At 39.8% G+C, this 14,953-nt stretch overlaps 1 protein-coding gene across 6 annotated transcripts in view; it reads left to right on the top strand.

Annotated features, from left to right (window-relative positions):
• The window catches only part of LOC113583593 (plexin-A2-like), an 88,168-nt gene extending 74,385 nt beyond the window's left edge, over window positions 1-13,783 (top strand). For 2 of the 6 annotated variants that reach the window (XM_035520207.2, XM_081705004.1), the window contains exons 25-32: window positions 350-509; window positions 1,420-1,523; window positions 2,000-2,096; window positions 9,572-9,768; window positions 10,134-10,303; window positions 10,841-11,053; window positions 11,231-11,381; window positions 11,953-13,783. In XM_035520207.2, coding sequence (XP_035376100.2) covers window positions 350-509; window positions 1,420-1,523; window positions 2,000-2,096; window positions 9,572-9,768; window positions 10,134-10,303; window positions 10,841-11,053; window positions 11,231-11,381; window positions 11,953-12,048 — 1,188 coding nt within the window. In that variant the 3' untranslated portion in view covers window positions 12,049-13,783. Of the gene's footprint in view, window positions 1-349; window positions 510-1,419; window positions 1,524-1,999; window positions 2,097-9,571; window positions 9,769-10,133; window positions 10,304-10,840; window positions 11,054-11,230; window positions 11,382-11,952 lie in introns of those variants that run through there. The other 4 variants (XM_081705005.1, XM_081705006.1, XR_014119286.1 and 1 more) reach the window with 4 other exon arrangements.
• Window positions 13,784-14,953: the final 1,170 nt, after the last annotated feature.

Genomic DNA, 14,953 nt, shown 5'->3' with positions numbered 1-14,953 from the left:
GAGGCTTTCGGGCAGGGAGACTCTTTTTCCTGCAGATAGTGGGATGTTGGAAGTTGTGAGAAAGCTGTAGTTTACATCATAAATCTGGATCTGTTGACAAACTGATTGTGACACCAAAAGCCTTTATAAGCACTGCATGCAGCCATAGCTGGTTCTTTCTTGAAGCACCGTCACTGAATTCAAACGTGATCAACCATGCGTCTCCTCTCTGTTCTTTCTTTCTTTTGCTTTGGCCCTACATTTTCTCTGCTCTTTCACTCTCCAAGTTCACTCCTTGCTTTCTGATTCTTATACTTTCTGTCTGAGCCTTCTTTCTTTCTTGATCTCTTGTGTGTGTTCTCTCTCATAGACTCTGAGTTGCGTGAACCCTGATAATGAGAACAGTGCAGAGATCCCAGTGAAGGTGCTGAATTGTGACACCATCACGCAGGTGAAGGAGAAGATCCTCGATGCCATCTACAAGAACATTCCCTACTCTCAAAGACCATGTGCAGTAGATATGGACCTAGGTATGTCACAGTGTGTGTGTCTGTACGTGTGTTTGAAATGTGAAGCAGATCGATGGGACAGGCTATTAAGCAGGACCATTAATTTAAAAAAAAATCTGAACAGCAAACAAGTGGCTCTTTGATCTTTTTTTCTTAGGAATGTTGACAGAAGTATATTCTGCTAGTGACAGTTTGTATTTCCTTCTCTGACAAAGTCAAAGAAGAAAAACCTGAATCCCTGAGTAGACAGATATAAAGGTGTATCCAGTAGACGTTTCCCGTTTCAGTTATGTAGGAAAGGAAAGCTTTTACCCATGCTGTGAGAGGCACAGCTAGATCAGAAAGGTGGATTATTAGGTGCAAGACCAGCTAGAGTTCTACAAGCTGCTCTTATATGTGACTTTCTATGTGTGGAGATCAGTTTTCTTTTTCTACTTTACTCCGAGGGGCTGAAAGTTGGTAGATTATTGATGTCAGTGATGGGCAGACTGTTTTCAATTATGAAGAGTGCAAGTGATTGTTACAGGTTGGAGATGAATTTTGCATGCACATATAGCAATGTCGGGCAGTGTTAGAATTCCCTGTTGTAATGGGTTTTCTGTTGTCTGTACTCTGCAGCTTGGTGTATAGGTGGATGTTTTTATCTGTAGAGAGGCTGGACAGTGCTGGAAGTGGTATAGTGTCATAGTTTGTGTTACAGTGCTGGGAGGGGTATAGAGTTTGTGGCACCGAAATCTGCCATTTAGACTGGGGAGTGGCTCCAGAGAATCTGTTCTTTTATCTGTGCTTGTTGTATATGAAAAGCTTTGAAAGTGAGATTTTCTATCAGAAATTATAATTTTGTGTGTGTGTATTTGCATGTTCACACGTGCATGTGTCTGTGCTTGTGGGTATGTGTGTGTGTGTGTGTGTGTGTGTGTGTCTCTCACAGAATGGCGCCAGGGTCGCACTGCTCGTGTGGTTCTGCAGGATGAGGACATCACCACTAAGATCGAAAATGACTGGAAACGACTCAACACTCTTATGCACTATCAGGTGAGCTTTTTATTCATACCGCATTGCTAACGAGGCTAACTCTGATTGGAAGTCTAGGCAATGCAGATCTCATCTACATAATGCTTACTAACTCCCATTAATCCTGTATAATTAGCAGTGTTAGCATTTTTTGGATGAAATAGTCCTAAAGGTCCTACAGCCATGCTCATGCAGCACATTTTAAAATAACGAGCCAGAAATCTCAGTCTGTTCTGAAACACAAATTAAAAAATGCAATGGATTAATAAATTAATCAAATATATAAAATTATCTTCCCAAATATCTCATAAAGGATTTGGGAAGAAATGCGTTATGACCGTAACTGCATCCCCTATGTTAAGCAGTAAATGCTAAAATGTTACTTCAGCACTGTGAGAAATAAATAGCACAAATGTGTGTGTACACATGCATATATTCTCGTGTGTACATGCATGGATGTATGCATGTCTGTGTATTATTGTGTGCATGATCTACAGGTGGCTGACCGCTGTGTAGTGGCTTTGGTGCCCAAGCAGATGACCTCCTACAACGTCCCGACATCTGCCAGCTTCCCACGGAGCTACAGCCGATATGGTGAGGAAAAGGTTCTCCCTGTCATTTCATTTTGCCTTCATATTGTTTTTTGGACTTGGTGAGGTGTGGTCTTGTACTAAAACAGGCTTTCATTGGAGAGTGCTAACATATACTTTGGTTGGCAAACAGTCATCATTCACGTATGAAGCAAAGTGAATCTTGGTATATGCATGTAAATAATTTGTGTAAATATGACAGTCATTTTGAGCAATTTGAAATTTAATGGCAGATTCTATTAGCATATTGCAATTTTTCTTGCATTATAGGTTGCTGCATGTTCATTTTTTACATGTAGCAATGTGTGTTTTGGTAAACCTTTTCATAAGTTAACTTCACTAAGATCAACCCAGCGCACATTTCTTACACACACACACACACACACACACACACACACACACACACACACACACACACACACACACACACACACACACACACACACACACACACACACACACACACACACACACACACACACACACACACACTATACTCCCTGTCACTCTCTTACACACACACACACACACACACACACACACACACAGAGAGAGCCTTGGCTCTGTGCCATGGCTCCCTCGTTCCCTCACTCCTTTTCCATACTCCCTAGTCTGAGCACACACACACACTGCCAAGTAAACACACTTTAACCCCTCTCCCAGATGGTGGGTAATAATTATGCCGCAGCTCCTGGCTGGCTCTGGCAGCAGTATACTGAGGCACTTACAGATGGGTGACGACTCTTCATTATATCCATCGGGAAAACAAACATAACTGAGCAAATTAGAATTCCCTGCTTTAGAACCTTTTTGTTTTACTGAAATTCTGTGTTTCTTAGAGCAGTTCCAAATGCCTTTTGGGACACTCCATAAGGATTAGAGAGCAGTCTAATCTTGAACCCCCTCTCTCACACACTATTTTATGCTGTAGAATTTGTCAGAAATTTATTGTAGAGTTTTTAACCTGAAAACTGTCTTCCACTGAATTTGTATTTGGATGTTTCATTTGGGTGTATAGCTAACAGTGGAAAAAAAAACGTTTTTGCACTCACCATACAGTTACTGGGAGTCCACTCAGGTGGCCAATGCTTGCCTTTACAACACGAAGTGACTTCTTTTAAAAATGTATCAGTCTACTCTGATGAAAAAATCTCCATTGCTTAAATATCTGTGTTATTACAACAGCAATAATAATAATAATAATAATAATAATAATATATAGCACCTTGCATGCTGACAAGCAAGTCAAAGCGCTTTACAGAGGCAAATTAATAGATAAATGCAATAGAAAAATAAAATAGGACATTAAAAACTGAATAATGAATAATATACAACAGTAAGAGGCTACAGAATCAAGAAAATAAAATAAAGCATTAAGATCTGAAAAACAAAAATAAATAAAAAAATTATATAAATAATGGACATTTTATTTGGTGATAGAATACACCAAATAAAAGAAAATGGTAAAAGCTAAATGTAACAGGTAGGTATGAGTTCTCCTCTAAATGTGTGCAAGTCCTACAGATTTTGGAGGAGACTGGGACGGGGGGAGACTGGGACGGGGGGAGACTGCTTCTTCACATTTTAGCTCAGCAGCAGGTATAGTCTATTCCTGTTGGCTGATCTGAGGGCTCTTAGAGGAACATACCTAATAATACCACTGAGATAAAATGAAGCCAAACTATGAAAACATTTCAACTGTAGTAAAAGATTTGTAAACTAATTTCTAAATGATCCTCGTAAACAGTGCAGCTATTTGAAGAAAGCCATAATATGAGCCCTCAGTTTTATACATGTTAAGATTCTTGCTGCAATGTTCCATACCCTCTGCAAACTGGAAATGGAGCTCTTTGATAGGACAAAGGAAAGAGACTTCCAGTAATGTATACATGATGACACAAAACATGGATACGTTTCTCACTATCAGCTAGAGAGAGAATTCTGAGGACCAGAGATTGCTTTTATGACTCCTGAAGCTCTGCTCACTATCAAAGGTGACACCGAGCATTTTGGCACACTGTCAAGCCTTAATATGCAAGTGCAACAGTTCTCTGTTTGCCACTTCCAATAACAAGGAATTAAGATTTATCCTTATTTAACCGCCGGATATTATGGCACATCCGGGACTTAATGTCCTCTGAGCAATCCAGTAAGTTGTTGACTGATTTTTAAGGGTCATTGGCAAGGGACGTATACAATTGTATGTCGTCTGCATACTGATAGAAATATGATGGAAAGAAATATTGTATTTGTTGATTATTCTGGTGGCAGCATATAAAGATTATAAGGGCTGGGCCTAATACAAGTCCCTGGAGTGCGCCACAGAACAGGGAATGGCACTTAAGATTAGGAATTTCCAAGGCTGACAATATTCACAGCCACTCAAATAAGACTGAAACCAAATTAGGATAGTGCCAGAGAGACCAACCCAATCATGAACGTGATTAAGCACTATCTTATGGTCAGCTGTATTGAAGACTATGCTAGGATCTAAATTAACCGGTTACCAGCATTCTGATAGACTTTGTTTTGTTATAACATGATGTTCTAAAGTGTGCAAGAGGCAGTTCTGAGTTATGCTACTGTCTTTAAACAAAGTGCAGTACTGAGTAATGGTTTTAAGGTGACAGAGGCAAAGAAAAACTCCCTGAGAGCAAGAGGAGGAAATCTTGAGAGGAACCAATCTCAGAATGGGACTCCATCAATCTCCATGTGACCCACAGTGGCAAACTAACACACAATGAAAAATTGGCTTTTTACATCAATAATAAACTTTCAGCCACTCAGAATGAAGCAGAAAACAAAAACTGATCTCAGTGCCTAGAAAGTCACATACTAGATGAACAACTTCAACTTGCTATAAAATTATAATTTACCTAAATTAATTATAAATTAAGAGTATCTATATGATTTAAACATTACTAACAAATATTTGGGAGGTGCATTCACCGCAGAGTCTTGAGAAGAAACGGCTAAAAACAGTCTAACAGGTGAGCCGGTAGAGGTGTTGGTGATCTGTCCACTGAAGTCTCCAGATGTACAGCTCGGCAGAGGCAGAAGAACCATGGAGGTGCTGCGGCATGTTTGGAATGCACTGAAGAGTTCTGTCTGATTTATGGGGTGTAGCTGACATTCAGGCAGAACTAGGTATAACAGCATAGCTAAGAAGGAAGAACCAGAAGCCTTCAACACTGAACTGAGATCAAAACACTTAAACTTTAACACTCTGAAGCCACATATACTTCCGCAAACACTGCAGCAGATTAATTCTGTCGCTATTAAGCGCTACCGCTCATTTCTGACAAACTGCATCCATCAGGCCAAGATGAACAGAATACTGTCCGGACCTCCTGACCATCAGCTCTCCTGTCCTGGTTTCTCTGTCCACCAGTGAATATACATGTAGCACTACAATTACATGTTTAAGGTTTCTGATGGCACAGTGATCCTTGGATTCATGTCTGACACATCAGATATAGCTGGATACAAACAGGAGATGCAGAACTTTATCCAGAGGTGTGACACTTTCCTTTGTTTTCTTTGTGTTAAAAGTGAGAGAGAGTGTTTGACACCAAATCTATTAGAGAAATCTATTAGAGTCTTTATCATAGCATAGACCAGGCTGAATTCTATAGACACAGTGTCTGCTCCAGGGTACAAGAGCGGTTACACCTTCTATTCTATCATGCTGTTGTTGAGAGCATGCTGTGGTATGGTATCTCAACCTGGTTTGGCAATTTCAGTGTATAGCTGACAGACCAGATTACTTGACTAACAGTGAGAGCTATGCAAACTATAGGAATGAGACCGCACCCCACACTCTAGACTATCCTGTCCTCAGGTAAACGCTTTGGAGTCCCTGGGTGCAGTCTCAATGGCTTTAAGAAGCCTTAAATGACAAGTTAGCCAGAGGTAAATCCCTACAATGCTTTTTTAATGTTGATGAGGTTGTTTAATGTAAATTAAGCTTGGTATCAGGTATGGTATCAACATATCACAAGAGCGAGCCATGCTCACTTCTGCCTGTGTATGTTTTATGTGTATTTTAACAGCACGTACTGAATGTGTCCAGGACAAAGTTCTTTCAGGACAATGAAGTCTGTCTTATATTATGAACCAAGAGGGGGCTTATCCTGTGACCCCAGTAAGGTCTACTCTAGTATGATAATGTGATCTACTGTGTTAAATGCTGCATTCAGGTGAAGCAGAACCAGCAAAAATGCACAACCTTTAATAAAGCTGTCTCTGTACTCTGATGTAGCCTAAATCCTGATTGAGATTTTTCATGAATGAGATTTTTATGTGAAGTGCAAGCTTAGCGGATTCATCGTAGCTTTCTTCAAAGTCTGAGATATAAGTAACAGATTTAAAATGGCAGGATTGAGGTCTATAATTCTATAGAGCTCTATCAAAGTTCACAGGGGTCAAGATTATATTTCTTGATATGGCTTGATTACTCCTACACTGAGATTTCTTTTAATGTAGGCAAGACTGATAAAGTAAATTCTTTTATCATTTCTGGTAACATTTCATTGAACAAGAAAATGATTTTACGTAGTGCCGTATGTGCACTGTTAGCATGGTTTTAGCATATAGCATAAGTTCATTGCCACATAAACCTTATTTGTTTGTTTCTGTTACTGCTCTGATGCCAGAACTTAGTACTGCTCTATAGACAGGGGGCAGTACAAAGTATTTCTGCTGAGGTGCCACTACCAAGTATTGCTACCGAGAGTGAACTGGCAGTTAGAAGGTAAATCTTTCAGAGATGCTCCTCGGCCTCCCAGGGGGACTACCTAGTTGCTTCCCAGTCTCAGCCCTGCTGAGCACATGATCAGCACATGGTAGTGATTTCCCCTGCTCTGACATGCCTGACTGTGCTCATGGAGAGTTTGCTAATTAGCTAAAGAGTGGAATAAGGCGTGGTAGGTAACCACAACACGCACACCTGCAGGGTATGGGATCCTCTGCCCAAAATTGCCTCTGCATACAGAGCACCGGGTAATATTACGATCTCCTTTTCATAATTCTTTTGTTTTTAAATCTGTCAGGACCCATTCTGCCTGCTACTGTGTCGTTGTTCTTGTTTTAACAAGGTAATAACTGTTTTTCTGCACTGTCCGAAATTTGCTGAATGTGGAATTAAACAATTTGGTTTGTGTGGCTGAGAGTCACTGAGGGAAGTTGGAAAATTAGAAACACTTCTTTTAAGCCTGAGCTGAGCGTTAACTAGCATGGATATCCTGGATGACCTTGTCTGCAAGTGGCAACATTCCTTAACTAGGGTGGAAGGATGTGTAGAATGACCTTCCTGGCTGCAGTGGATTTTCTCTTGCAGTCCGAGTGAAGAGGTTTAACCTGTCTAATCTGCAGATGAAAGGAGAGATTAATTAGGGTGAACTGCTGTGTGTGCGCGCGCATGTGTAAGTGCATGTGTGTACTCTGTATTAGAGTAGTAGGTGTCCTGCTGTGTGTATCATTAGCCTCATCTCTGTCCTGGCAAACAGCCTGAGCAGGGTTATCTTCCCATTGGCTCGTACGTGGACTGCATTACTAAACTGTTATAGACTATTAAAACAAACAAACAAACAAACAAACAAAATAAATAAATCAGTTTCAGCTAATAAACTGAAAATTATCTGTAATTTTTTTCATTATCCATCAATCATCTTTTGCTTTCTTAACCCTAAGTGCACCTCCAGTTTTAAGAATTTTTGAACGATTTGTACTTGTTCACTTTAACTATAGTTATCTGAAATTGTACACATAACAATGATCATTCAGAATTTAAACTGAAGTAGACACTAGGCACACTAGGGACAAGACATCCATTCACTCACAGTCTTATTTTTCCATCATGTGGGTTCCACTGGAGCTCATCTAATACAGAAGAAAATCTTTTATTTTTGGGTTTTGGAATATTTGGATACTAGAGACTCATTTTCAGTCATGCTCTACATTTCGTGATTCACCAGGATCATCTCGTATAAAGTGAAAATTTTTGAGCATATACATGAAATAGCTCAGGAGCTACACAGTATTTTCCACCAAGTGTGCTAAACTTCTCCAAGGTGCCCAAAACCCTCTCCAAATGCACACAAAGTCATTAGTCACAAAACATTGACTATTCAAAATTTTCTTTTGCTCAAACATCACATGTTCAACAACGTTCAACAACTAAAAGACAACATTAGCTTCATGATAGCGTCATTGTTAAAGGATAAACAACATTAGCTTCATGATAGCGTCATTGTTAAAGGATAAACAACATTAGCTTCATGATAGCGTCATTGTTAAAGGATAAACAACATTAGCTTCATTGCTATTACGCTAAAAGCTAATGCTGGGCAAAATACTGCAATACTGTAAATATTGGAATTCTGTAAAGAAAGTTTGTTTTATCATTTATACTTACAATTTGTCGCATGATTACTAATTTTTCCATCACTGAATGGAAACATCCAGTGATTTGTGATACAAACATTGTAGTTCATGCTAGAAGCCGCTGAAACTTTTCTCAGCTTCCAACTCATAACTGCACCAAAACAACTCCACATAAACTTCAGCTAAAATGTGCCTCTTCCTTTGTATGATGTCCAAATATATTGCTGATCAAATGATTCTCTAAAAACAATATCCATAACTGCATCGGTCTCGCCAAACAGCGTCACACACATGCGTTAAACTTTATCTGATTACAACGCGCTAGCAATGTTTTGCTGGCTGCCCAAAAATGGCAAGTGAGGCGTCTACGTTTTCATCTAAGCGTCCTCTATTTGTTGAATCAGCTGACAATCACCGGTTGCACCTGGAAAACATTTGTGAAGTAATTTGATAGCCCCCGCCCCTTAGCCCCTAACGCCTTCATACTCAAAAGGTGGGAACTAGCGTAACTCAAAGAAAAATAGCTCTTTATGGCCCAACAGCAATGACTCTAAAAGAGGAGGGTCTTACGGGTCTATTCAGGAACATTTCTACGTGAGTAACGTGAATTTTTGGTAATTAAAGGCTTGCGTATTTTGTGTTGGGTTACGAAAGAAAGGAACGTGTGTTTTTGTACAAAGCATATAAAGAACTTTACTAATATTCTATATACTTTTTAAAAATGTAACGTAGTTGCTTTGATGGGAATTTAACTTTCTATGACAAAATCTGAAGTTATCTTATACTGTAAGCATGTTTTAAAAGGCCATTTAGAAGGACAGGCAGGATTGTTGTGGAAATCTACCAAAAACACGGTGTATTCAGCGTGGGATTTCTGGCAAACGTTTGTACATAGATGGCTGAAAATCAGTAAGCAGGTACTTAAAATTTCTTAGGACTAATCCATGTTGATAGATGTATTGTATTTTAAGAATATTCAATGCTATCAAGTGATTTACTTGAGTATGCCAGGGTGCAAGTACAGTAATTTTCTGTTGAACATTCTTTTTCAATCACTCTCTCCTTCTCCTTCTCAAACCCCCCTCTCTCTTCCAGACACAGTTCTCCGCTCTGCCTCGGCAGGAAGTCCAGAGAGCGTGCGCTCACGGGCACCGATGATCACCCCAGATCTGGAGAGTGGTGTCAAGGTGTGGCACCTGGTCAAGAACCATGAGCACGGTGATCAGAAAGAGGCTGATCGGGGCAGCAAGATGGTGTCTGAGATCTACCTGACCAGACTGCTGGCTACCAAGGTGGACCCCCCCCCCCCCAATGCATGGAAACACACACACACACACAAAGCCCCCCCCCCCCCCCAAAAAAAACAACAACCCCAAAACAAAAACAGTGAACTTAAAATCTAATCATGTGTCTCATTAAATATGACTTTTTAAAATTCGTTTACATTGTTGATAAATGATACAAAGTGATAAAGGTGGCCATAGTCTGACTACAGCAAAATGTGGAGTCGGCTTGAATAAAAATAGAGGTTTCATGTCATCAGTGGTTTCCTGAGCAGTAACAGGATTCGCAGGCAGTCTGCTGCATGAGATCTTAAGGTCAACGTGTGGTGATAATAATAACTGCCCATAATTGCTTGATCTTCTCTGTACTGCAGGGCACACTGCAGAAATTCGTGGATGATCTTTTTGAGACCCTCTTTAGCACGGTCCATCGTGGCAGTGCCCTTCCGCTCGCCATCAAATACATGTTCGACTTCCTGGACGAGCAGGCTGATAGACACGGCATCCATGACCCTGATGTGCGGCACACATGGAAGAGCAACTGGTGAAGAGCCAGGGCTTTCTATACAGCACATGATGATGTTAGACACTGTGTTCATTAGTTCTAGAGAAGATCTATAGACGTGGTGGAAGTACAGCGTCAGAACACGAAGGAGAACAACAGTACTGCTGTCACTGACATCTGTAGATGATCACCATTAAATTTACTTGATAATTATCTAAATTATCGGGGTTGCGGTAGCTCAGTGGTTAAGGTCTTGTATTTGGAAGGTTGCTGGTTCAAGCCCTGCTACTGCCAAGTTGCCACTGTTGGGCCCCTGAGCAAGACCCTTAGCGCTCAAGTTGTACTCAGTACGCAATTGTAAGTTGCTTTGGATAAAAGGTGTCGGCTAAATACCATAAATGTAACTACATCTTAAAAATTGTTAGATAGAATGGCCACCTTTTGCAGGTGTACATAACATCAAAATATTCTTAAATATTTTAGTGACTTTGTCATAAAAATCAGTTGGCATGTTTTTGTTTAGCTGTCCTTATACATGTACTTTGCTGCTGATTCACCGTTGCTCTTTCCTGGCAGTCTTCCTTTGAGGTTCTGGGTGAACGTGATCAAGAACCCCCAGTTTGTGTTCGACATCCATAAGAGCAGCATCACAGATGCGTGTCTGTCTGTGGTGGCCCAGACCTTCATGGACTCCTGCTCCACCTCAGAGCACCGACTGGGCAAAGACTCACCCTCCAACAAGTTGCTCTATGCTAAGGACATCCCCCACTACAAGAGCTGGGTGGAGCGGTAAGTGTGTGTGTGTGTGTGTGTGTGTGTGTGTGGACTTGAACATACTTTACTGGCTAGGATGTAGTCTATGAATAAATGACAAAGCACTTTATTAAGTCACGCTGGATAAAAGCGTGGAGAAAGGTTGGGGTGAAACAGCGCAAGTGATATGCACGTGTTCCTCTCTTGTATCAGGTACTATGCTGATATAAGCCGGCTACCGGCCATTAGCGACCAGGACATGAACGCGTATCTCGCTGAGCAGGCGCGTCTCCACTCACATGAGTTCAACATGCTCAGTGCCCTGCATGAGATCTACGCCTACGTCAGCAAGTACAGCCAGGAGGTGAGCTCAGTTCAAACCAGATATAATCAGAGCAGGGCACAAAACATTAATTCTGTTCAATTCAGTGGCAGTAGGGGAAGCCCAAATAGAATATTAAAGGCAGCAAAATTGGGTGGGGTGACAGCTATCCAATCAGTCAGTTGGCCTCTTAAGTGGATTCATTGAGATACAGGGCCTAGATCTTCACTTAGTTTGCTGTTCATTGCTGCGTTGGCCTAGAATTAAAATGCTCCAACTGTCGAGAGTTCCTCAATGACATATGGATTTAGTACAGCTTCAGTGGGGAACTGATTGTAGCCAAATGATTAGTTGAGTACAGCAGGCATGAAGAAAGTGTTAAGTAAATTCTGCTTTGTCATTATTCTGCTGAAGAAAATCAATGTTGCGTGTTTTAAACACACTCCACTGTTTCTCTGTGTATGGCTCTATTTCTCTGAGTGATTATCATCTGGAAATCCAGTCTAATACACTACTATTATGGTAACACTGCCTGAAACACAGGGCATGCCAACAAAGAGTCTTTCCTCTTACAATGTGTTGTCCTCTCCTGCCCTCTACTGGCTGTATGCAGATAGTGGCGGCACTGGAGCAGAATGAACTGGCTCAGAAACAGAGGCTTGCTTACAAGGTGGAGCAGCTCATCGTTGCCATGGCTCCTGAAAGCTGATCTGAGATCAATCTCCAGGACAAACAGACACGGGTCACTGACTGATCAACAGAGTGAGCTGAACTGGCATCAGTCTCTGGGGCACAGAAGCTCTTTTAAATGCCAGTATTCATACCATAAAGAGAGTGCAAGAGCCCATCTCTGGACTGTTTTCATCATTCACTGAAACAGCACTATCTACTGCATGATGTGAAGAATGCAAACAGGCTGCTGTTATATACATTAAAATTGCAGCTTTTGTGGACATCGGACCCCCCCAAAAGGTTACTCAACCTTTATAGGGGATAACTGGCTCATGAGAACATGAAAATGTGAAGACAAAAGAATGAATGAATAAAAGACATTATGCTAGTTACTGAAGTATAAACATTTACATGTTACACACTTTCACATATACATTTTGTAAAGGAGGGGAAGCAGAGCTTTCTTGTTTGCATGGCGGATAGATGCACCTCCTTTCTCTTCACCAGTTGTTTTGTTTGATTCATCGTGTTAACTGTGCTGTAATGCATGTGAGTGGTGCAATGACCCTGGGGCCCAGGGAACCCTGTAGATCTGGATGCAAGTTCACACTCGCTATAGTTCAGTTGCCAGATGCCAGCTATCCACTGACCACTCTGCAGTACAAGCAGTCAAATAAACTTTGTGTTGAACAAAGTTTTAAGGCTTAAAGTCATGTATTTGAAAATGATAGGTTCCTGTTTATATGTGTGTCATATGTTTACTGGAAAACCCTTTTGTCCAGTCACTGTGACAAAGGATGTTTTGGCTCCTGTGAATGTGATTTCTGGCCGTTTGGTTGGATTTCCATTGGCTACGAAGCATTTTATTTATTCGGTCGAGTTTATGATTGAGTTTCTCCAACAAATGAACACAGAGGAGTGTTCAATTCCAGTTACATCTTATATTCTATGTGAAACAAATGACTCAAGTGTCAACAGTCATTGTGTTGCTGTATCAATGAGCTTCCATTTTTTGACATATTCATTTTATGTGCGTGACAGTCTCTTTTCAATGTAAAAAAAATGATGCATGCCAGAACTACATTAATTTGTAATAAACATGATTTCCAAAGTTTTTCCCCAATATTTATCTCTAGTGGAATATTAATATTGGCAGTCTTGCAAATAAACACAACCATACAGATGTGAATCCTCAGTGTCAAGCCACCATCAGTCCCACATACACTACTTTTACATTTTATCTATTATCTTTCAGAAGTGTAAAAACATTGTTTTTACTACTGGTGTCATTACATAACACCTAACAAAACATTAATTTGACTTTGACTTATTAAACTCATGGCATTTAATATTTTTCCTTGTATTTTGCACATTCTTACTTGATCATTATTAAGATTTGTTTTCTTCATTTTGTTCAGGTTCATGTTACTGCCCAAAGCACACACTGAGTTACTGCATTTTCATGGCTATATGCTTGGGTACATGGGCTCATTTAGATAGGAAAAAAAGCTCTTTTCCTACTGCCGTAAATTACGGTATGGTTTAAAAAAAAACAAAAAAAACAAACCAACAGTAAAACCTTTAATGTCAGTTTAGAGTATGGTGACACAAAATGCTGTTTTATGAATCAGCTATAAAAGTGACTGTACTGTGTATTGTTTCTTTTTTACAGTGAAATATTGTGTATTTAAATTGTAAATAGTAAACATTACTATTTTGCAATGATTCACTTTGTACTGTTGTAATAATTTAATAAATTACGTTAAAACACATTTAATTTCAGCACATTCTTTAATAAATGTGTGCCATCCTTCATCCTAACACAAAGATGGGTCTCAAATAGACCTTTAAATGTCCAAAATTAATATGATATAATATGAAGTAATATCTATTACTTTTTCAAATGTATTTTTATAAATTTCCTTTTATAGATTTCTTTTAAAACAATGAAATGGCGTAATCTGTATCATCATACGAGATTCAAATCCAGTTTCATCACCCACGTCTTTCCAAAGCCAGCTACTTTGTTTTTCCAGACATCAGTTGGCAGAGGTGTCCCCCATACTATTAATTTCTCCTCAATTTATTAATTACCAAAACACTGGCAGTCTACCTATTATATTTTTATATAAGTTGTTTCATTGTAAGCCGGATACTTTGGCTAACTACATTTTCCAGTACTCCAAACTTTACTTGTCTACACATCAGTGTTCTGTCATTTACATGAAACTTGTTTTCATACAGTCAGACACATTTTAAAACACTGGGCACACAGTTTGTTTTGGTTGACAGAAATGTGATTACAGTCATGTGTGGACAATGATGTCTGTATGGCACGGGATTGGTTGTCCCAAAGATTACATCTCACTTGGTATGTTCAACAAGACATTCTGAAATGTCACAAATATTCTCGGCTGTGGAGAACAGTCAGTACTGCTGTGAAGGCTTCATTAGGTCCTATTCCAGCAGGTGCCTGGCAGTGTCAGCAGACTGGCAGTTCCCACATCAAGTCTGTTCTGAGAGTGAGCATTCTTGAACAAACCCTAATAATAATAATGATAAAGATAAGGCCAGACGTGAGTCCACTGTCAATTTTCATGCGTCTCAATTTAGCATGTCGAATTAAAGTTGCAATGATGCAGTGTTATTTTAAAATCTTCATTTTGTGATTTTTATTTTTTTTTGACTGACATTGCATGTGCTGGTGATCTCTCTCATATATATTCAAAATTGTGGTAAAATAGTTTCCAGAAAAACAGAACGTTTCGGACAAAGGTCCTTCATCAGCCATGCAAGCAGAGTGCTTCTGATTTAGTAGTAGGAGGAGCCAGTTTATATATGAAAAACTAGATGTTTAGATAAAAAAACATTCATTCCACAGGGTTCTAAAGTTTCAAAAGTGTAGATTTGTTCTTTTTCTTTGAGTTTCCTCATTGCATTGC

The sequence above is a fragment of the Electrophorus electricus genome, chromosome 22 (assembly GCF_041902795.1).
Source record: "Electrophorus electricus isolate QZ-2024a chromosome 22, ASM4190279v1, whole genome shotgun sequence".
Taxonomy (NCBI): domain Eukaryota; kingdom Metazoa; phylum Chordata; class Actinopteri; order Gymnotiformes; family Gymnotidae; genus Electrophorus; species Electrophorus electricus.
The sequence above is the reverse complement of the archived record's forward strand: the minus strand, read 5'-3'. Positions and strand labels throughout refer to the sequence as shown.